General features: G+C 34.6%; 3 protein-coding genes across 5 annotated transcripts in view; 2 read left to right on the forward strand and 1 right to left on the reverse strand.

Moving 5' to 3' along the window:
- Positions 1-1119, forward strand: part of LOC108729484 (cell adhesion molecule 2) — a 30217-nt gene extending 29098 nt beyond the window's left edge. For both annotated transcript variants that reach the window (XM_018458630.1, XM_018458631.1), the window contains exon 6: positions 809-1119. In XM_018458630.1, the coding sequence (XP_018314132.1) occupies positions 809-882 (74 nt within the window). In that variant the 3' untranslated portion in view covers positions 883-1119. The remainder of the gene's footprint in view (positions 1-808) is intronic.
- A 10043-nt stretch (positions 1120-11162) lies between these two features.
- On the forward strand, positions 11163-12793 carry RpL32 (large ribosomal subunit protein eL32). The gene is given in 4 exon segments (XM_073512051.1): positions 11163-11228; positions 11409-11537; positions 11757-11908; positions 12591-12793. Coding segments are annotated over 3 exon segments (417 nt in total). The 5' UTR covers positions 11163-11228; positions 11409-11431; the 3' UTR covers positions 12750-12793.
- Positions 12794-13426: 633 nt separating this feature from the next.
- Positions 13427-21473, reverse strand: Pli (E3 ubiquitin-protein ligase pellino). 2 transcript variants are annotated; one of them, XM_018458669.1, is made up of 8 exons: positions 20539-21473; positions 17150-17340; positions 15632-15814; positions 15316-15547; positions 14471-14677; positions 14104-14391; positions 13698-14029; positions 13427-13567 (listed from the first exon to the last, which is right to left on the reverse strand). In XM_018458669.1, exons 2-8 carry the CDS (start codon positions 17182-17184, stop codon positions 13441-13443), a joined length of 1404 nt encoding a protein of 467 aa, XP_018314171.1. In that variant the 5' UTR covers positions 17185-17340; positions 20539-21473; the 3' UTR covers positions 13427-13440. The 2 variants fall into 2 exon arrangements, with proteins under 2 accessions (XP_018314171.1, XP_018314172.1); XM_018458670.1 differs by lacking the exon at positions 17150-17340.
- Between the last annotated feature and the right edge of the window lie 511 nt (positions 21474-21984).

The following is a 21984-nucleotide window of genomic DNA, read 5'->3' on the forward strand; positions in this document are numbered from 1 at the left end:
CGGCAAGAACGAGGCTCGAACTCCACGAAATGTATACGTGGGATATAGTTCGGCGTCCAAATTAACCGTTTAAAGGATGCACATCGCAAATTCGCTACAATCCTTCGCGAGTAGAGACTCTGTCTTACGCGAGTGCATCGTCAACAACTATATTCCAATCTCTAGAATAGAATAGAATATTTACTACTTTAGTTTATATGTCAAGAAGAGGTTTGATTTACAATTTCTTCTCTTAATCTCATACGTGCATAATTAATACCTTGTGGTATTGATTATAACAATTAATAGCTAATTGAAAACTAATAACTAAATCTTATTATTATTATCTAAACCTATAATCCTTTTTCATCTTTTGTATCCTATAAAGTATCACAGCTTTTCTAATCAGACACTTATACTAATTTACATTAATATCACATTTAAGTACCCAAGTATTACACAGTTTTCATATAAGCTAGAACTCTAACTTTTCCTTATTCTCGTGTCCTTCTGTACCTGTCCTAATAATTAGTTTTTCATATCTACTTATCCTACGCTTAAATCCTTATCCCTATCTTCCTTCCTCTGAATTTGCGAATCTCTATTTTTGAACGTTTTATCAAATAAATATATTTTTCAATTTTTATAATATTTTTAAAAAATTTTATCAATGATCCAATTGTTCAATGTCAAAAGAGAATTTCGATGTCAAAGTTCCACATTCGAACCGAGATATTTTTATTCTCGCGAACAAAGGCAATTAGTGACTTTTCAGAAAAAAAAAATAATAGAAAGGGAAGCTAACGAAAGTTCGTCTTTAATGTTCCAGGATCCGCAAGTGTTGCAGTCCAATGGACGATCCTCATCGTCGCTCTAATCACATCGATCGCAGTCGCGCGATAATAACGACGAACGTTTCTTTTTCCTTTCTTTCTTCTCCCCTTTCTTTTTTTTCCACGTTGCTTCCTAATCATGTAAACGTTAGGAGAGATCGGTTTCATCCTATCTACTACTAATTCCTAATTCGCGTAAAATAAAGCGATACCAATATGCATATAATAAGTGTACACGTCCATTTACACGTCGTCGCGGCGTACGATAAAACAATTAGGGTAACTATCCCTCTTAGTGTGCCTTTAAGTCAACTTGATCACTACTAAATTAATTATTAAATATTAATTATTAGTTTTAATTTTATCTGCTTGAAATCAATAGGTATCAATTTTTAATATATCTTTTTCTTATATTTTTTTAATCTAAAAAAATATTAATATTTTGTTTTTTATAAAAATAAAAAAAATGTTTTTGTTCCTATTAGTGTGCCTTCTATGGCCCTATTAATGTGTCCTCAATTTGTGTGCCTATCCGCATTTGACTCATTTTATATAATAATATATATTTACTAAAACAGATAAGAGATGTAATCTAATTATCTAATTGTTTAAGTTAATATTGCGTAATTATTTTAATTATACTTACAATTTCAATGTATACTCACATACACACATAAAACGCTCTCAACTTCAATACAAGGCATACTAGGGACAAACTTAAAATGTTGCTGTATCACTGGGACTCACATAAATTCCTCATATTTCTCGAACAAATATTTACTATATTTTAATAGTTAAAAAATAGAATATATTATCTTTAGTATCGTGTACATTAATAATTTAACTTAATAAAAAAAACTTTTGTTTGTGCTTTTTTTATGACTTATTTAAATACAAAGACAACATTAATAACGACGGACACAGTCATAGGGATAGTTACCCTACACACGTGCGCTCTAGGCTCTATAAATGTATTCTTATGCGCGCGCAAGACGAACGATCGGCTGATCGACTCCCCGCGCGTTCATTTAGTCGTCCAAAATCTTTTTAGCGGGAAACGTCGCAGAAGGCGACGTCTTTTGTATATCGCTTTCGAGATACGATTTGATGTTATTCTTACTACGATTTTTACAAAGTTTTTCTATTTTCACAACATATCATTTCTATTCATCCAGCAGTCGCGTCCACACGCGACAGCCGGACGACGATCTTCCCAAAACCGAATAGTCTTCTTGGGTCCAGCTTGGACTCCGCGAATACGCTTTCATTGGAATCGCTATTGTCTACTCTCTTCCTACATCCACCCTGCATCTCAGCGATTTATCTATACAAAACAGAATTAATAATTATATAGTCACAAGAGCAGTCGCGAGTGATTTTTTTATGCTTACACATGATAGACAAATCATCTGTATATAACCTAAAAAAAAACCGAAGGAAATTTATTTATATGAGAGAAGTTATTTCGTGAAATTAATTATTAATGTCTAATCTGATTTCAATAAATTTAGATATCTAATCTCACAAAAATTAATTTACTTTGCGATATGCAATAGCAATAAATTTTTCTCGATTCCATTTTTACCGTTTTTTTATTGTTTTATTAACCATAGTTGCGTTCCGTTATTCAGTACTCTACGAGTACTGAAAATCTATAGTTCACATTATGTATACTATAGATGTATAGATTTTCAGTACTCGCAGTAAATAACGGAACGCAGCTCGTGTGTCAGGGATTGCACACAATCAAAAAAACAGAGAATAAAGAATAAGAATTTTAACTTATCAGAAACTGTATATTCCGCAATACATGGTTACATGTGCGAAGTCCCTTATTTTGTGGATGTATTTCCTATAGATATCTTTAATTTTTAGCAAGTTTCGGTCGGTAAAAATAGTTGAATATCGAATGCTGCTAAGGAAAAGTAGGATCACTGATTGCAGATGTCCATTTTTATATCAATGTAGATTAAGGGGAGCCTAAAGTTATCTGTTTTATCGCATAAATTTTAATGTTACCATTGGTAACTAGATCCTCTAAGGAACGTTTGTGCCAAGTTTCAACCAAATTCTACGAGTTTTCTAAAAATTTTTTCTTTTTTATACATAGTCTTTTCGTAACGCATTTTCATCGAATTAAGTGTCTAAATCTAAGCATGGAAAAATGGGTGACAGAATAAATTTGACTTCCATAACCCGCTTTTCAGCAATCAGCTCGGTATCAAAAGACCGGACCGGTGTCTGCATAAGGATTCGAACTAATTCTAAGAACTCGATGTTGTTTGTTCATGTAAACTACTAGTCTGATAGATTGCAAAGTTTTTATATCAAGCAAATGTTGCCACGATAAGAATAGCTCTAGACGCCATATTGGGCAAAGAAATGGTAAAGATTTCAATTTCAAAAAATTTTTTTTCTTTTTCGGCACAAACTCCATCCCATAGACATGTATTAATGCGTATACTTTAATTCTGGAAAAGGATTTTCAAATCTGTAAAAAAAGAAAAAAGAAATTACGATATTAAATTATTGCATTTAGTCAGTAAAACAGACATTTCCTTAAGAGGATCCTAAAGTCGTCTGTGTTACCAACTAAACGAAATAATTTTTATATAATTACTTTTTTCTTCTTTTACAGATTCTCGAAAATCTTTTTCCAGGATTAAAGTATACGCATTAATACGTGTCTATGAGGTAGAGTTTACACCGAGAACGAAAAAAATTGCTTAAATTGAGATTTTCTTTACCATTTCTTAGTCTAATAAAAAGTGACGTCAGACATCGTAACATTTGTTTGATATAAAAATTTTACAATCTGTACTTACGAAATTGTGTCACAGACAACGTGGAAATCTTAGAATGAAACTTACAATTAGACAGCTAATTCTAAAACGCTATTATTCTATGAAAATTTATATATATGTGTACGTGCGATATTGATGTAATAATGTATAAAGATATATCAATGTGTCGCATTTTATCGGACACGAAAACAATGATCTCGTTGATGTTTAGGCTTTACTTTAGAATCCCCTTAAGTTATACCTAGTCACGAAGTCGAAAAAAACGAATTTTTGTAAATTTTTTTTTAAGCGTATGTACAGCTTTGTATAAGAGTTTTTGTATTTGAAAGAACTTTTCTTGATAAAATTTTTATATTTTTTAAATGCAAAAATATTAATTTATAACAAAGTCATAACAAATATTGGAAAGCCGTTTTTCGGCGAAAAGCGTTTTGTGGTGAGCAGTGCTACTCGGCCATTAGAAAACAAAAATTCGAAAAGATTTAATATATGAGTTTATCTATGCTTTAATCGATCAATATTTCGATAAATTAAATTCCGACAAAATGGAAGCTGTTTAAAGTCAATTGATTTTTATTTAAAAAATGGATGTCTTTTAGTCCATAAAATAAAAAGTACACATTGAAAAAATCCTTCAATTAAAGACCAGATTTTAATGTTTAAAGAAACACAAAGTTAGAAATAGATTGGTGCAGCGATTCTTGAGAAGTCTTGCTCACCAACTTTGAAAAAATAGTTTTGAGGAAAACCCGTTTGAAGTTTCAAGTGTAATTTACACTAAATATTTCTCAACTTATACAGAATCATATATTTCAGACCCATATAGCACAACATATACTTTTAAAAAATGTGGTTTCTAAAAAATCGATTTTTTTCAAAAATTTCTGAATAGGCGTGCATTGTCTGTAATATCGAACAAATGCTATTATTTTCAAATACAATAATCTTTTTATTGTTTACATAAAATTATAAATCCTTTTCCACAATTAAAGTACAGCCAATAATGCAATGTGGACTGAATGATTTCATGTGAAAAATGAAAAAATTGCAAAATTACTTTTTTCATTGTCGGCTTCTAGTGTCGACTTATAATAATATTTGCTTTATACAAAAGTTTTATACTTTATACGTATAAAACAAGCTTAGTTCGCAATAGGAATTAAATGAAAGAACAATACTATGCTTATAGAAATGAGCTAAGGGCTTTACTATAAAAGAATAGTATTGAATAGTATGCCTGAAAATTTGTGAGTATAGATACGTACAATATCGATGTAGCATTTACCAATTTAGTAGCATTTACACACATAGGCCCATATTCTGAATTCTCTTTTATCGTGCACGCGATAAAGGTTTTAAGCTTTTAAGCATATAGATTATGTTACAGATACTATATACTTAAAAGCGCCTTTATCGATAAGAGGATTCATAGGATTTAGAATATGGGCCATACGATTTACGTGTCATTGACGCATCATTACACTATTATATCAATATCACACGCACACATGTACGAATAGGTATTCTAATTAATTAACTTTTCATATTAGATATCTGAGCTTAATTCTAAAAACTCAACATTGTTTATTCATGTAATCCCTAGTCTAAATCAAAATTGTTTTAATACGTACGAAGTATAAACTTGTATATAAAGCAAATATTATTACGAGTCGATGTTAGAAGCTGATAACAAAACTGTAATTTTTCCACTTTTTTTCATTTTTGACATAAAGTCGATCGGTTTGGACTACATAATCGTTTATATTTTAATTGTGGAAAAGAATTTTTAATCTGGCATATATAAAGACAGTTTAAAAAATATTTATTTGAAAAATAATCGATAAAATAGCCGATTTTAGGATTCACTTAAAGGTGACTTAGATCAATTTAATCCGATTAACTTAATCATCAATTAACTCAATCGGCAGAATCACTTTAGACAAAATCTCTAATATACAATTTATTATTCTTAATCTTTTTTCGATATACAATATATAATTCTATTAATTGATTTAATAGTTTTATTCGTAGGAATTACTTAATAAAATAATGCTCATTAAATTAATCAGAATATTTGATCGAAATTATCTTAATTTTAATTTTCTCGATTTAATTTTCTTTTTTCTTCTTCTATGAAGTTCTAAAAATTAGAAAAAGATAAAGGACAAATCGAGATTAAAATAAATCTACATTGATAGAAATGAGCCTGAATAATATAATATGATGGCACAACAATATCCTACATATATGTACAAAAAAAAGATATGTTAAAAGGAAAACTTTTTGTAACATCTCTATCAAACGTCAGATTCGTTAGGTTTCATCATGTAGCATCGCGCAACAATTGACTCGCGACTTGCTCCGGAGTATCTTTTATAAGTAAGCCTTTCGTTATATGTATAAATCGGGGCCCCCGACCGCGCGTAGGTCATAGACATCGTAACGCGATTGAGTTAAATCCCGCTCAATAACCACGCGAAACGCTTAATCGGGTCGCTGTCGTCCCTCTTCTGACTAATTGTAAGGCATAGTTAATCTCATATCGGGTATATGTCATGCGTACGAAATTACTATCGTATTTTCGATCGATATTGAAATATTCCCAACAGCGCACGCTGGCCGAACCTAAGAAGAGAAATACGGGCCGCCACTCAGCCTCGTCCCAGACATGTTCTCGTAATTAACAATAATCCAAGCCGGCATTGAACAAACGACATCAACAAGCGCCGGTTGAATCGGTATTTTTCTCGGTTAGACACCGAAGCAAGGGAATTACACCAGGTGTTGATCAATAACGCAAAAACGAGTGACATTTTCCAGTAGATTTATATTCATATAAAACCAGGTAGATTAAATTGCTGTCGTGAATCGAATTTTAAAAAAAGCATCGAACTGCTTTGAGCAACAAAATTGCATTAGTTTTTGTCACGGTACACAAAACTTCATAAAAATGAAGTTCATTAAACGTTTACGGATCTTTATTTATTTATCTCTTTTTTTTGTGCAAACTTGCAGTGTTTCTTTAAAAAGCAAAATATTATGTTGAAATTTTATCTGATTGCTGATGATTCACTGTATAGTCGATAAAATACTACTCATCAACTTTATTGAATAATATAACTTGTGAAATAAAATTTCTTCCGTTTAGTTATGGCTACCTAGTGAACATTATTAAGGTCACTTTATCCATCGCTATCGATTTGACTTTATCGTAAGCTTTTGTGCGTAAGCGCAAACGAGAATCTGATCGCAAAAAGGAGTATATACTATTATATAATACATACATAAAATACACACATATATTATATATACATATATCCCTCACTTAAAAATTAAATTTTCTAGGAAAAAATCATTTTCAATTTTTGACAAAAATTATTAATTAATCAAATAATATTGGTAAAAGGAATATATTCTTAACATGATTTTTATTATATATAATTTTCAAATTATAAATAATAAAACTATCAAATATAATTTTTATCATTCATTTTATAATCTTAAAAAAAAAACTTCTTTTTAGGTTGTAATGACTTTTTGACGACTTTTTTTATAAACCACTCTTTTTAAATAACAATTTTAACGATACTTTATTAAAGTTAAATTGATAACTTTATAAAAAGCTTTCGATTGATGGGAATATTAAACTTTTGATTGGAGTAGGAATATTTACTTAACTCATTCGTAGTAATAACTTGAAAATCACGTTTTGTAAGTCGTACTATTTTTAGAAGTAAGAGAACGATATGTGTGTTTGTGTGTTATATGTATATTATATACATATATTGTATACACATACAGAGTATACATATTACATACATATATTATATACATACACAACTATCGAAACATGAAAGTATATGAAAGTAGCACAAAGGCCGGAAAATCACCATTGGCAATCTGCGTGTTATCAGCTGTCGGCGCCGATCGATACGCAATTACGCTGGTAGGATATATTTCGATCCTGCAACGTATTTTGACTAAAAACTTGTAGTTGTTGCGAGTACATTACGGACGGTGCGTTACACGTTATTACCTCACACGAACAAAAATATAACAAGAAAAATGTTATTGTGATTGAAACTCGTATTACGCGATATAGCAAAACCTATAGAATGTATCCGCGAGAGTACTCACTTGATATAAAAAAAGTTATATGACAGAAAAAAATGCTCTCGATATGAGCGTTGCTCCATATAATGTTTCATTCTCATCCTCATTCCCTTCCTACTTCTTCTCCTCCTCCTCGCCCACTTGAGCGCGAAAACGCGCCTCTTGCTCGGAGCGTTTTCCCACGGCGGAAAATACGCGACACAAATATTTGACGGAATTCCGTTTTCAACGCGACAAATGGTGTACTTCCCTTGTAAAGTAGAAAAGATCCATCGCTTTTGCTCACGCGAGAAAAGAAAGCGAGAAAAAATTGACACATATCTGAAAAGAATGAAGACCTACGCGATTTTTTGGCGCCGCAACATTGACTCCACGAGGCTTATCCTGAAAAGAAATAGCAGCGAAACTTTATAATAAAGCCCAAAATCGAGTGCAGTAAAAAGCACTGGATTTCCACATGTTTGAAAATGACAGATTTCCTTGCGTATCTTTTCCCAACATATGTATATATCCAAGCAAGAAGCTTATTCTGCGGCTGAATGTGACAGAAGATAAGTTTACCGATAATTCGTTATTATATATCAGTTTTATAAGTCTTCTACGAAAATATATAAAACAGAAAAAAGCGCATTGCTCTTTTCTTTTCTTGAAAGCATTTTTTAACAAAGGAAAATGTTAAAAAGAGGCCGATTTTTCCCTAAAAGGAAAGCGTTTTATAGATTTTGACCTCCTGAATACGATGATGTTAATAAAAAGTTCGGAATCGATAGGAAATACCTTAAAAAGTAAACGAGAATATTGAAATTTGTTTAAATATACCATGTTCATCAAATATATCATATTCAATTTTCAAGGTACAATTTTCCCTATCGATTCCGAACTTTTTATTAATTTTATTAATATTATCGTATTCAGGAGGTCGAAATCTATAAAAAAAACACTATACCTTTTACTTACACCTTTTATGGGCAAAAATCGGCCTCTTTTTAACATCCTCCTATAAATTTTCATACTATTTCTTTCGAAAGTGGTATAAAACAAGAGAATAATCTATTTTGAATTTGCGATTTAAAATTATATCTTGAGATATATACATATATATTGTATATGTATATACTTTTTAATTGTATCTCTTGATATATATTTCTCTTTTTATGCCAATTTGTAAAAGATAATGCTAAATAAAAAATTAGGACATTTCCTATTCCTTCCAGGATAAAAACATGAGTCGTGCGGCGCAATTACATTATTATTTCTGAATCAAGCACACAGCATTCGATCCGCTCAAAGTATATTCTTTCGATATATTTTTCGTATAGACGCAAAAGTATTTTGCAACGCATTTTCGAGTGCGTTGAGGCGTGTTGAGGTGCGCGAAAGTGACAGCCGCGTGATCCGCGCGGAACATCGCGTTTATATCCGTTAATCGAGTAGAAAAGCGTTTCATACGAAGTAGTAGTAAGGCTCTTACATACGTGTCGTATTACGAATAAGTGTTTACAAGCCTGTAAATATGTACATAATTTTCATCGTTATTAAAATTATTCACTATTATAACATCGTTGAGTATTGTTGGTTCTTTATGTGCTAAATTCCCGTCTTAATTATTATAAAAATATTGATTTTTTCTTATTATAATGACTATAAAAACATTTCTTTATTACAATTATCATAAAAAATATTTTATTTCCTCTAATTAAGTGTATTTCCTGTATATTGTACCATTGAAAAAGATAAAGCGAGAGAGAGAAAGAGAACATTTCTGTTCTATATTTTATTATGTATTATCTGGTTGTCAGGGTTAAAGTAGCAATATTAAAATAAGCAATTGGAGCGATAGATTTGTCGCTCTATTCCAGCGGTTGAAATTTTGTAATTTGAATAGTTTCAACCATGTTAGCGGTTGGTCGGAGCTTCGATACGCGAAGGACAAGTTCGACTAGTGTTCCTACTCCTACAGCACAAAGTTGCACAAAAGTTGCAATAACATTGCTGCAACATTGTATGTTACAGCAATATTGCAGAGATTCTGCAGCGATATTGCTGCAAATTCTGTGCTGTATGAGTAGAATACAAGGTTTGTTCGCGTCGCAAGCTCCAACATGCTCCAACATGCTCCTACCTCACTCCAACGCGCTTAATAAAGTGAATAGGAGCTATGGTAGGAGTATATTGAAATATATTGAAGCATACGACGCGACAAACCTACAGAGACTGTGTTCCAAAATTGACTGCCAGTATTGAAAATCTATAGCACGTAACGTAAACTGTAGCATTGTCATTGCTGGCAGTAAATTTGGAACACGACCAGAGTCTGGCGACCGGCCCTTAAAAATGGCGGATACATCATTGCGATTGCGTTTCCGCTTGTGTGGTGATTGATGCCGCCATTTTTAGGAGTCTACATAAGTCTACGAGGTCGCCGGACTCTGTATTCTAGGGACACTAGCTAAGTTCGACCAAACTCCGGCGAAAATATTAACGATGTTAATTTTAGAACGTAATGCGCATATCTGGCAACGGTCGTAGTACTTACGTTGTTCGCTGCGGAAAGGGTTCGATGGCGAATGTCTCCTGAATCCCGTCGAAACTCCCGAGACTGAACGATGTCGTCGCACGGCATCTTCGTTATGGCGTTCGGCCACGCGCGGTATGGCACGACACGAAGCTACACATATCTTGCGCATTTCGGTTTCGGAAAAAACACTCGCGAGGCAACATCTCGACCGCACGCGGAATCCACTTCTGAAAATCGATCGCGATCGCGGACTATTAAACGCGCGGACGCGATTCGAACGATTTCTACTCCGCGATCTCCGCGATGACGCACTTGCCAACCGACGCGACGCGAATTTGAAATATCGAAAGAGGCGCGAAATCGCCTCTTAATTAAAGCGCCGCGCTGCGGCGGACGAGAGAAGTACTGGGACTCTGCTCGGTGATTCTTTAATATGATTGGTTCCTTCTACATAAGAAAATGTACCAATCAAAATCCTTCGTGTTTCCTTCCTTTCTATGAAATAAAGAACTCTGATTAGTTGAATTTCTTGTGCTTTATGTTAAAGCCATCACACGTACAAAAATTTTAGTCGGAATCGTAAGGTTGCAAGCAAATCGACCAATCACAATCAAAATTACGATCTCGCGTTTTAAAACGCTTGACTGTGATTGGCCGATTTGCTTACTGCCTTACGATTACGACTAAAATTTTTTTACATGTGATGGCCTTTAGAGAATCCCGTTATAGATCTGCTTACCGAGCAATTAAACATGACTGGTTGGATCCAAAGGTAAGAACCAATCATGCTCATTCGCTCGGTAAGCAGTGAATTTTGGAATACAGCCTAGTTTGAGTGGCTCGTGAAAATGTACCTTACCGTTTATCGCATACCGCGCTACATGTAATCGCACCTTAATGCTCTAATCGCGTTCAGTGTGCAGTAGATGGCAGTAGACAAAATTTTTTTCTGCCTTTCTGTTTTTCGACATTTTGCGACTGGTATGTATCACATGGAGAATCCGCATTTTTTATAATAATCATTAATGACGCAAACGTAATGTAATAACTGATTAATTATTGATAATTTTCCGGAGTGTGAAAGTGTATTATTTTTAGGCATAAGGTACAAGTGAAAATATTTTATGATCGGAGTGACTCGATTACTATCTGTTGTTTCAGTGATACCCTAAACAGAACTCAAAATGTCTATCCGACCGGTCTATCGACCCAAAATCGTGAAAAAAAGAACAAAGAAGTTTATCAGGCATCAGAGTGATAGATATAATAAACTCAAGGTGGGTATTTTTCGTTTTGTCCTATTCAACCAAGTGAGCATGTTCGTAAAGTTTGGTTATATTGCCTACGCTTTGTATATTATAGCATTCATTTCTGCACACTGTTATTTAAAACGTTACATATTTATGCATCTTAATTACTTAAACTTTTATTCTCTGATAGATTGAGCTTTCCAATTAATTATCAAATAGTTTAAAAGTATATACAAATAATGTCGCATACACTTTGCAGCGCAATAGCGTAAACCAAAAGGTATCGATAATAGAGTCCGCAGGCGTTTTAAGGGCCAGTACTTGATGCCTAGTATTGGTTATGGTAGCAACAAGAAAACGCGTCACATGTTACCAACTGGTTTTCGCAAGGTGCTTGTACATAACGTGAAGGTAAATGTCACTTAAAAAAATCTTAAAACTCAATTAATTGAGACTATATACACATATAATGATACCTCAGTTAATTACTAAAGAATGCTTTTCTATTTGATGACACAAGTCAACACAAATGTTGTTCTATCGTTGTTATTCACTGAATGTTAAGAAAGATAGAATGATGCTTGTGTCAACTTATATCACTAAATGGAAAGCATTCAAAATTTAGTATTAACTCTTTTGTTATCATTATCGACTTTCTTTTCTTATGGTATGGAAATACAAATATGAATATATATTTCCAAATATTTCAAAATTTTTCATTATTACAATTCAAAATTTGTTTAATCCTTCAATCTTGCAAACATTGTAATGCACATTAAATTTGAAGACATCCATTGAAATTATTTAATTCTATTGATATCATCTGAGATATAATGTTACATAATAATGTATATGTTGAAAAAAATAGTCAAAATTGTTTAGTATAAATTATTTATTAAAATGTGCATGAATTGAATTTAAAAAAATGTTTTAAACATGTTTTCAATAAAATCAGGTCTGAAGGCGTTTTGCATTGTACAAATTAGAATTATTACTACAGATAAAAAACAAATGTGTTGTCTGAACCTTCTGCATAATTGTATATTCTATTTATGTATCTCTTGACAAAATATAAACAAAGGATTCTTTACAGGAACTTTAAGTTTTAATGATGCAAAATCGCAAGTTCTGTGCAGAGATTGCACATGCTGTTAGCAGTAAGAAGAGGAAACTCATTGTCGAGCGTGCTCAACAACTTTCGATACGTGTAACAAATGCCAGTGCACGCTTACGTTCGGAAGAGAACGAGTAAGCATTACTTTTCGTGTATTTTGGCAATAAAATATTAAAAACTTATATCTCTTGTGTCTAGTTTTCTATCATTTCTTAGTAATATTTTCAATTATTCTATGTAAATGTTCTCTAAATGTACAAAAATATCAGAATTTTTACTTACAATATTGTATATACAATATTCAATCGTTTCGACACCGAGAATATCAGAATTTTTACTTACAAATCTCTCTCTCTCTTATACAAAAGTAATAAGTTTCTTTAACATCGCAAAATTTCTTCTAGCGATTTACTGTTATTGATCAATCTAATTAATTACTAATTAATCGCGAATAGCTTTACATAATGAGTCTATTCTGTAACTCTTAACGGCTGTATAGTAGCATTATAGTGTCGTGCAGCTTTTTTACCACGTATAAAACCTGTGCAACGACACTATGACGGTAGTGACACGAGTGGCTTCAGGCCCAGGTGGTCGATTCATGATCTGAAGATCCTGATTCGATTCCACCTGTGCCCCATATATACATTTTTCGCGTTTAGAGATTATCACTCCAACTTTCAATTAAGGGGCATTATTGCCCCATCTGATGAGGATAACACATTTAAACTATTGTATTTAATAAAAAATAATAAGCCATGATACGCATGAAATCCTTATATTTCTTAAGAAGTTATTAATTTCTACATGTTTCCATTATTTTATAGTTTTAATCTACATTATCCTGAAAAATTAGTTTTACATATCCTGGCGTTCCTTCGAGCGGTACCGCGCAGAAGGGACAGATCGCGATATAGCCGTTTGTGCCATGTGGAATGGCTACTTTTTCCCAATATCTGCAAAAGAGAAGAACAAACGATAAATAAGGAAAATCGGGAGAAACGAGTTACATGCTTGAAAGATTTATAACATCTATATCTTATTTTCAAAAGTGTGAACGATTAGTGACTGACACGCATTACTAACTTGACAGTTTTTTCTGTAGCCATGTGTCCACAGGGACTAAATGCATAAGTGGGCGGTCCGCAGTCTACATAAAAGGCAGGCTCTATTCCCATAGACAGTTTTACTACCGCCCCTGCGACAAGGCACATGGGACACCTTCTCGTAACTTTATCTTTTTCCTGGCCCCAATCATGATGTCCTTGTACATGACCGCATTTAAGGTAAACGTATGGCTGTTGCTGCGTTGAATCCGAAGCTGCCTTGCGTGGTATAACCAATGTGTTTAAGCCTACAGGACATTGCGGTCTGCCGGCGTTTATAGCATCAACTAATTCCTCTAAATCTTGTTTCGTCTGAGAAAAAATGTGCAATTAATCAATATAAACTTATATGATTTTATAAATTTTTCTAATGATGTAAATTATACCGGAGACTTTGCGAGGCCTTCAGCCGACCGCCAAAGCAAAGTAGCGCCACAGAGGTCGATCAGAGTACCATCTTGTAGAACATTGCTCTCATCATCTACAACATTGCCTTTCTGTTGAGCGCTTCTACTTTCTCTGAGCGAGAAAACTCCGCCGTCTACACTAACTTCCCGCCAGAAACCACATTGCGCCTCGCCACCACAGAACTGGCCCCGCGGATGCATTATTAGGACCCCGTTTGTCGTAAGTCCATCAATCTCGCGATTCTCTTGCCATTTAGTTGCCTTTTCCTGTGTAAGAATATTTATTAAGTTTCTTTTGCCAAAAGTGTATCAGGTCACCCAGTTAATCGTAGATTGCGAATCTCACCCCTAAAAAAATGTTTCTCGAACTATCAAAGCCTGCAGCATAGATTCTAGCGATTCTGGGATCCGATCGATCTGCCAGGATCCGACAAGCGAACCTGCTGATGGTGCTTTGAGCGACACGTCCTTCATTAGCGGGACCGCCATCACCACTGCCCGCACATGTGTCCATCACTACAAAATCGATAGGCGATTCGGACGAACGACCGATCTACGAATATATATGACTTAAATTTGTACAACTTCATACAGAGTCTGTCTCAAAAGTTTCCAAACTTATTTCTACAGGCTATATAACTAAAGCTATCTATTGAAATATGTGATTATTTTCTATGAAACTTTATTTCTAACTCTGTAGAGTTATATTTTTCTACGTTATATTATTTATTTGTAGTGACGTCAAAAGTGAGAGTACATTTTTGACACTTATCAAGAAAAATAATGGAACAAAGAGTAAACATGTAGTCTTAAAGGGTGTCTTAATGCTTGATCATCCATCGTATTTGCCTGATATAGCGTTTTATGGTAATTTTCTTTTTCCAAGTTGAAAATGAAACTGAAAGGACAACATTTTAATAATTTCGGAAATTGTAAAGTACAGAAGAAGGTCACATATCAAGATAAATTTATTAGAGATATTTTTAAAAATTGTGTACAATTGCCATAAAGACTATATTATTTCAGTAAAATGTATTTTGAGTAATTAATAAATAAAATTACAAAAATCTCATAAAAAATAAAATTTTTTAATAAAATTTAGAAACTTTTGTAATAGAGGATGTATCGTGAACATACATACTGTGGGTATAATAACTCTGTAGTCCACAAGATAGAATATTTCGGGCTTACCTGAAACATATCCGTTTTTTCATCTTCTGTGTATTCGACAATAACAGCCTGTGTTCTGGAAAGTGTGTACGAAATCGAGTGCTGCTTCGTGTTGAGGATGGCTTGCGAACTATGGGGTGTTTTAACGATATAATGCTTGCTACGCTTAACACCATTTGGCACGGGTCTTTTGTATAATACGAATTTACTTCTCCTTCTTCCCCTATCACCAGGTGGAAGGTAACCATTGTACCTGTGAAAGTCGTCAGAAAGATTCATTAGTCATTAACCTTCCGTTCTTTTTACATTATCTGTTTTATTTGCTGGGAATCCTTACCCAAGTATAACTAGTTCACCGTATTTCACTAATTGTTTGGGCTTTTCATGATGATAACTGTGAGATCGGTGTGGATTACCATGTGAATGGCTGTGACTGTGTATATTGCGTGGACTGTGAGGTGCACCGACTGTCTCACCTTCTTCCACGAGCAATGGGCTCTCGCTACTACCGCCGTCGGATCTAATGTAAAATACACGGTATAATGAACTGTTCGTATGTATACGTAGGGTGATGTTCCACTACCATTTTTCTTTAAAGATTCTTGACGATGATAAACAGATTCCCTGATGAATTTGAAACGATTTCTTTCTTCTAACGAAACTTCAGCAAGATATGTTGTGATATTTGATTACAAATATTTTTCAATATTAAATTTCGATAATTAAACATTAAATTAGATTTCTATCAAATTAAAATTAATTTAGAAATAAATTTTATCTCCTATTTGAAGTTTTGCAAACTTAACTTAACCAAAACATTTAATGACTTCACAAGTATCAGAATTTCTCTTATTAAAGTAATTTATATAATTTCTGTTTTTATTTTTATTTGTAATACTTATGTCTGAGAGAAATAATGATAGTGGTATATCATCTCTTATAGAATAATGTGACAAACAACAAAAATATACATTTGTTAATTTTTTGTAAAACAACCAATAGAAGAATCAATTATACAGCGGGTACTATGAATTTTATTTATTAAGCCCGTAAAGCAATGATAATTCTCATTTTATTTAAGATTTTTGCAGGAAAGAAAAATAAATCCTAGAAACAATGCAGTCATAATAGCCCTAGTTAGGAGATCATAAGAGTAAAATGGAGGATGAATATATAATCACATATAATATAATAATTATATGTTGCGTTATATACAGTACATGTTGTGTTAAAACTAATCAATTCTCATTCCCTGAATGTTTCACTAATCTTGCATAATTATAGCTTCCACCAAGGAAAAGGAGATTTCATTGGAGATTAAAATGGGATTAATATGTTAATAACTGTGAAAATGTCGAACAGAAGGATGTCTGTAACTGAAAATACTTTCTGATCCCAAAAGCAAAAAGATATCAGATATACGTATAACTGTACAGCAAAGTTTAAGTATTTTATATCGAGCGAGATGACTTAATGTTGTTAATATATATATTCGCACTAAGACCAGTTAATTCGTCAAACGAATGAATTTGGCATGCTCTCTTCAATATTTTGCATTGTTATTAAAGATAATAACGAGGCATTTCGATTGTCAATTTGCAAATGAAGGAAGCTCTTGATATATCACCATGTTCAGGCGATCTGTCTCTTTAACTTTCTCTACAAAGTAATTATTTACAAAAGCGCGCTTTATTTTCGTTTTCACATAAACGTTACGGAACGATGCGTGTTTCTTATACACGGTATGTTCTATAAGAAAATCCAAATTACATCTGAACACAAGCCGTACGTGATAGAGAAGATAGATGGTTTTGTGGCTTACATTACGTAATGTGTAAACCGTAGGCTTACTTACCGCGAAGGGTATGGAATGCGTTTAGTTACTGGCATCCTCCTTTCAGTGGGATTTATAGATTACTACTTCCACATGGTACTTGAAAGGGTACTTGGTAAGGAGACGGGCAGTCTTAAGGGTCTTCACGCGGTTGCAGACAAATCTGAGCAATTGCATTTGCACGTGGCAAGCTGCGAATTGGTAATTATAATCTGCAATGAGAAACATTCAATATAAAGATCGTAATTAACTGAGGATTCTTTCTATCTGTTCGCAGGGTGAGTTGCCGACGTAACTTTTGCGTAATCAAATTTTCCATATCTGTGAAAGTGCGCACGTAGTCGTCCGTTTTTGCCTCGTAATAGCTATTGTTAACAAAGAGGACATTTTGCTTTCAATTCTCTTAGCTCTTGCGCGATACATCGTCATTCCTATAATTTTAATGCCAGATATGCTTCGACATAAACAGGTATGGTCTGGAAATTAAATTAATTTTAGCATATGTATAAAAAATTCTTTGATTCTGTCGTTTTTAAATTTGTCTGATGTTTATTTCTAAATAGATCTTTCATAACAATATGAATTGTGTACGGGTATTCCTATTGAATCATCCTCAAATTTTCTCTCTAGGCACCTACACATAAATGGGCCATTACGACTGCTATTACAATATATATATAATTCAGTTGTATACGTTTATACGTATTATGAAAATGCTACGCAATATCATACATAGTTTTATTTAAAATAAAGTTCAGTAAGTAGTAATTTATGAAACTAAAAATATCAAGCTTCTCACACATACAACTATTACTAGCATGCTGTTAAAAATATACATAAAAAAGCCCGTACAGTAATTTCCTTCGCAAAATTACTCCAGCACCTCGATTTTGTAACTCTTAGGCTTAAGACACAATTGAAAGGTACAAGCAATAGGAATAGGGAATAACAAATTTCAACTTATCGGAAACTGTGTATTCTAGTATACACTTCAATGATAGTTCGTTACGTTGTCGTTTTGTGTAGCTTTTTTTACTATATGTAATATCTGCGACGACAATGCGACATATGATGACAAAATAACAATGTAACGACAGTGGTATTGCTGATAAGAGTTACAGAATCGGGATACAGGTAATTATTAATGCAAAACAAAATTAGGAGACTATTCTCAGGTTAATTAATTCCGGTAATTATTTATAATAGGACCTTTTCTGAATTTTCATGTTTTTTTTTCTTGCAATCTTGATAAAAATCTTTGTTGCGACTCTAGCAGTGATAATCAATCGGGGGAGGTCGAAAAATGTGTAACCTACTTATTTTTTTAATTTTACTTCCAGTATAACTTTTCGGATCTTCCTGTCTGATCTTTTTAGTTTCATTATTTTTAGTATATTGTAAACACGTTTAGTAATGGCAAAGATTTAATAAATAAATCCAATACACGCTCCACCTTGAACTCAGGCCTTTTAAAGGCTAAGCCCTAAATACAATATATTTGTAATGTCGGAAGATTCGAAAAATTATATTGGAAATAAATACTTAAAAAAAAATAAATAGATTACACATTTTCAGATTGTCCCCCAATTGATTGTCACTGTTAGAGTCGTAACAAAGATTTTTATCAAGATTGCAAGGAAAAAAACATTAAAATTCGAAAAAGATCCTATATTATAAATAATTACCTCGATTTTATTACAATTAAAAGTTCACAAAAATAGCAATTTTAGAATTAGAGAATTCTTCACTATTCCATGCGTTATTCTGTCTCACGACTGGTTCGACAAAGCTTCAGAGATTAAGGTCACGCCGCAAGGTATAACTTTCAGTTTCAACAATAGCAAATAATTAACACCCGTGTGCGAATCGTTACAAAGAATAAGTGTCAGCAGATATTCAAACTTCAAACTACGATCAAAACACGCTTATCGCGCGCAGGATAAATACGCATATTTCGCAACAACTTAAACAGTGCCGTACCACCACGTTACATCGTCGACGATGGCCTAAAAAGATTTATACATATTTCGCCCGTCACACTCGTGCAATCGAGAATAAAGCTACTGTCGTCGTTAACCGCGCTATCTAAGATTTTTTAGCCAAGGGGTGCTTTTCATTTGATGACACAAGTCAACACGAGTGTCGTTCCATCTTTGTCACTCTCTGAATGTCAAAAAAGGTAGAACAACGCTTGTGTCGATTTGTGTCGACTTGTGTCATCAAATGGAAAGAACCCAAGATTTCCTCTCAATTTTTTCACTATTAAACAATGAGATCGTTATGTCTTTTTTTTACTCCGAATCTCGTGAAATTTTTTCTTTCGCGTATTCGTGCCGGAATTACGATGATTGCAAATCGAAGATTAGAATTCGATCAATTAAATAATTTTAATTTTAATCTGTTTTATTCTAATTAATTGAATTTCTAATAAATTAAAAATTAGAATTTAACTGAGCAGGTAATTTTTATTTTAATCCGTTTCTTCTTGAATTCTATAATAATTCAACCGATTGAATTATTATAGAATTTGACCAGGTAATTTTAATTTTAATCCGTTACATTCTAATTATTTGACTATTAATTAGAAATCAATCATAGAATCGAATGAATTATAATTATTTGTGATAACCGTTAAGTTCTAATCTTCAGTTCGCAATCTTCAAGTGCGTTTTCTAATACGGATTTTTAACGATGCGTTTTTGCTCTTGTCAGCTTTCCTGTGCTTTGAAAACGGAGCGAATGCAAGCTACACTCTCGCGGAAGAGGAGAAAGGCAAGGTGGTCATGAGGAAGAAGAATGTGCGAGTGTGCGTGACCAAGGAGGAGACAACTTTCAAAATATCGGGCGAGCTGGCGGAACGACGTTCGCGTTTTCGCGACGGAAAACTATGTTAACTAACGCGCACCTCCGTGAAATTCTCAGAAGCGATCGCAGGGACAAAAGCCAAGGTAGCCGGTCGAGGGTGAGAAGAAAGGAAAAGCGATCTCATGTATACATCGAAGTTCGATATCGCTACACCAGTCCGCTTCTCCCAAAGATAATGTTACTGATTTGCGAGACGCGACGCGACAAGGCCACGAACGTGTTCTGTGTATTTGGTAAATATCTGGCGCACACAGGTGCTCCACGTCGGTGTGTATACATATATACGCATATTTATACGTGCATCAACGACGCAGTATCGGTTGCAGATAGGGAAATACACGGTGCACTGCGGCACGTCGATCGGTGTGACACGATTGTCCGTGCAGTACTATCGACCGTGCGGGGGGGGGGGGAAGGGAGGAGGATGCGCTCTCTCTCTCTCTCTCTCTCTCTCTCTCTCTCTCTCTCTCTCTTTCACTCACTCTCTCGCTCTCTCATTCTCACGGTTTTGGGAAGACTACAAGAATAAATGGCAGATCGTTTACCGTATCACCATTGTGCCACTCTCCGCATTCGAAAACGACTCTGCTCCGATTTCCGGCAACGAGAACGGCGACGAATTATGATTGAGAACGTTTTTCCGCCTTCTCCAACGAATGTCCGAATATCTTCTTGTTTTTCTTCTAGTCCCTTTTTTCCGATCCACTGAGGAAGATTGCAACGCCACGATCTAATTTGAACCAAGCAGTTTGTCTACTCGAGGAAATAGGAAGCACCACTTAGATTTTTCCTTTTCGATATAACGTCCAAAATATTCTCTGCCGGGAGACGCAGCGGCACTCTTCCACCTTGCCACTCTTCTTTTCTTTGACGAGAAGTTCTCCGATCGCGACGAGATACTGATGATATGTACGTTAATGAAACACGCATCGCTCTCCCTCTCCCCGTTCACTGTCCCAGCCTCGTCGGATCGTCGCAATCTATCGTGTTTACTATGAGCGACGATGACAAAGACGGCGACGGCGGCACCGACCACGACGACGACGACGACGGCGACGATCCTCGGGCAGGACAGCGACCCATGATCGCGCGAGAGTTACTCGAGTGTCATATCGATTACCAACAATACCAACACCGAATTCCGCCTCGCGACACCTTTTCGCGTCTGTCTCTAACTTGCTCTAATTTTCGCAGTGTTATTTTCGCACTTCCCCCCCGTCGAATCCCACTTCGATCGTCGCTAATTGTATATACGTTTGTCTTGCCCGTCGCGCGACAAAGCAATAGCAGCGGAGTCGAGGGATGATAGTTGACGATAGTTGTGTCTCTAAGAAGTACACAACACAAGTACGCAGCAGTACGCAGCCACGCACACAGAACACAACACAAACAAGACGCACCGACGCACCAAGGCAATACGTTGACGAAACTTCCAACGCAACGCCGACGGCAAGTGTGAGCACTGCAAGCACGAGCGTACATACACCACGACGAATCGCGAAAATGCTTCTCCGAGTTGCGCGGACACGCGAGATTACGTAAAACGCGTTGCTAGAACAGCTGAATTGTTCAGAGAAATAAATGTGACGAGCGAGAAGATCGAATTACCACGATCCGATCCCACTCGATTTCATTCGATTTGTTCACACGTACATACCACAGACTTCTATACATACTACTAGACTGCTAACTCCTTAGTAGTTGGTATGTACATGTAAGCCATGAAAAAATGCATGGTATAAAAATATATGGTACTCCATTGCGCATAATGGCTGCGGTCCACTTGACGCTACAAACGCTTCGAAATATTCTTTGATTAGTCAATTCGTAAAATTCTTTGTTCTGATTGGTCGCTCAAACGCTTCGAAGCGTTTGTAGCGTCAAGTGTACCGCAACCAATGGCGGCAAACTAAATCAGAATCACCAGTCAAATGTTTGCCTTAGGCCGGAATCAGACTATGCATTGAAGATTGAGATTGAAGATTAAAAAA

This window comes from Mycetomoellerius zeteki, unplaced genomic scaffold, assembly GCF_001594055.1.
Source record: "Mycetomoellerius zeteki isolate Tzet28-1 unplaced genomic scaffold, Tzet1.0 scaffold74, whole genome shotgun sequence".
Lineage (NCBI taxonomy): Eukaryota > Metazoa > Arthropoda > Insecta > Hymenoptera > Formicidae > Mycetomoellerius > Mycetomoellerius zeteki.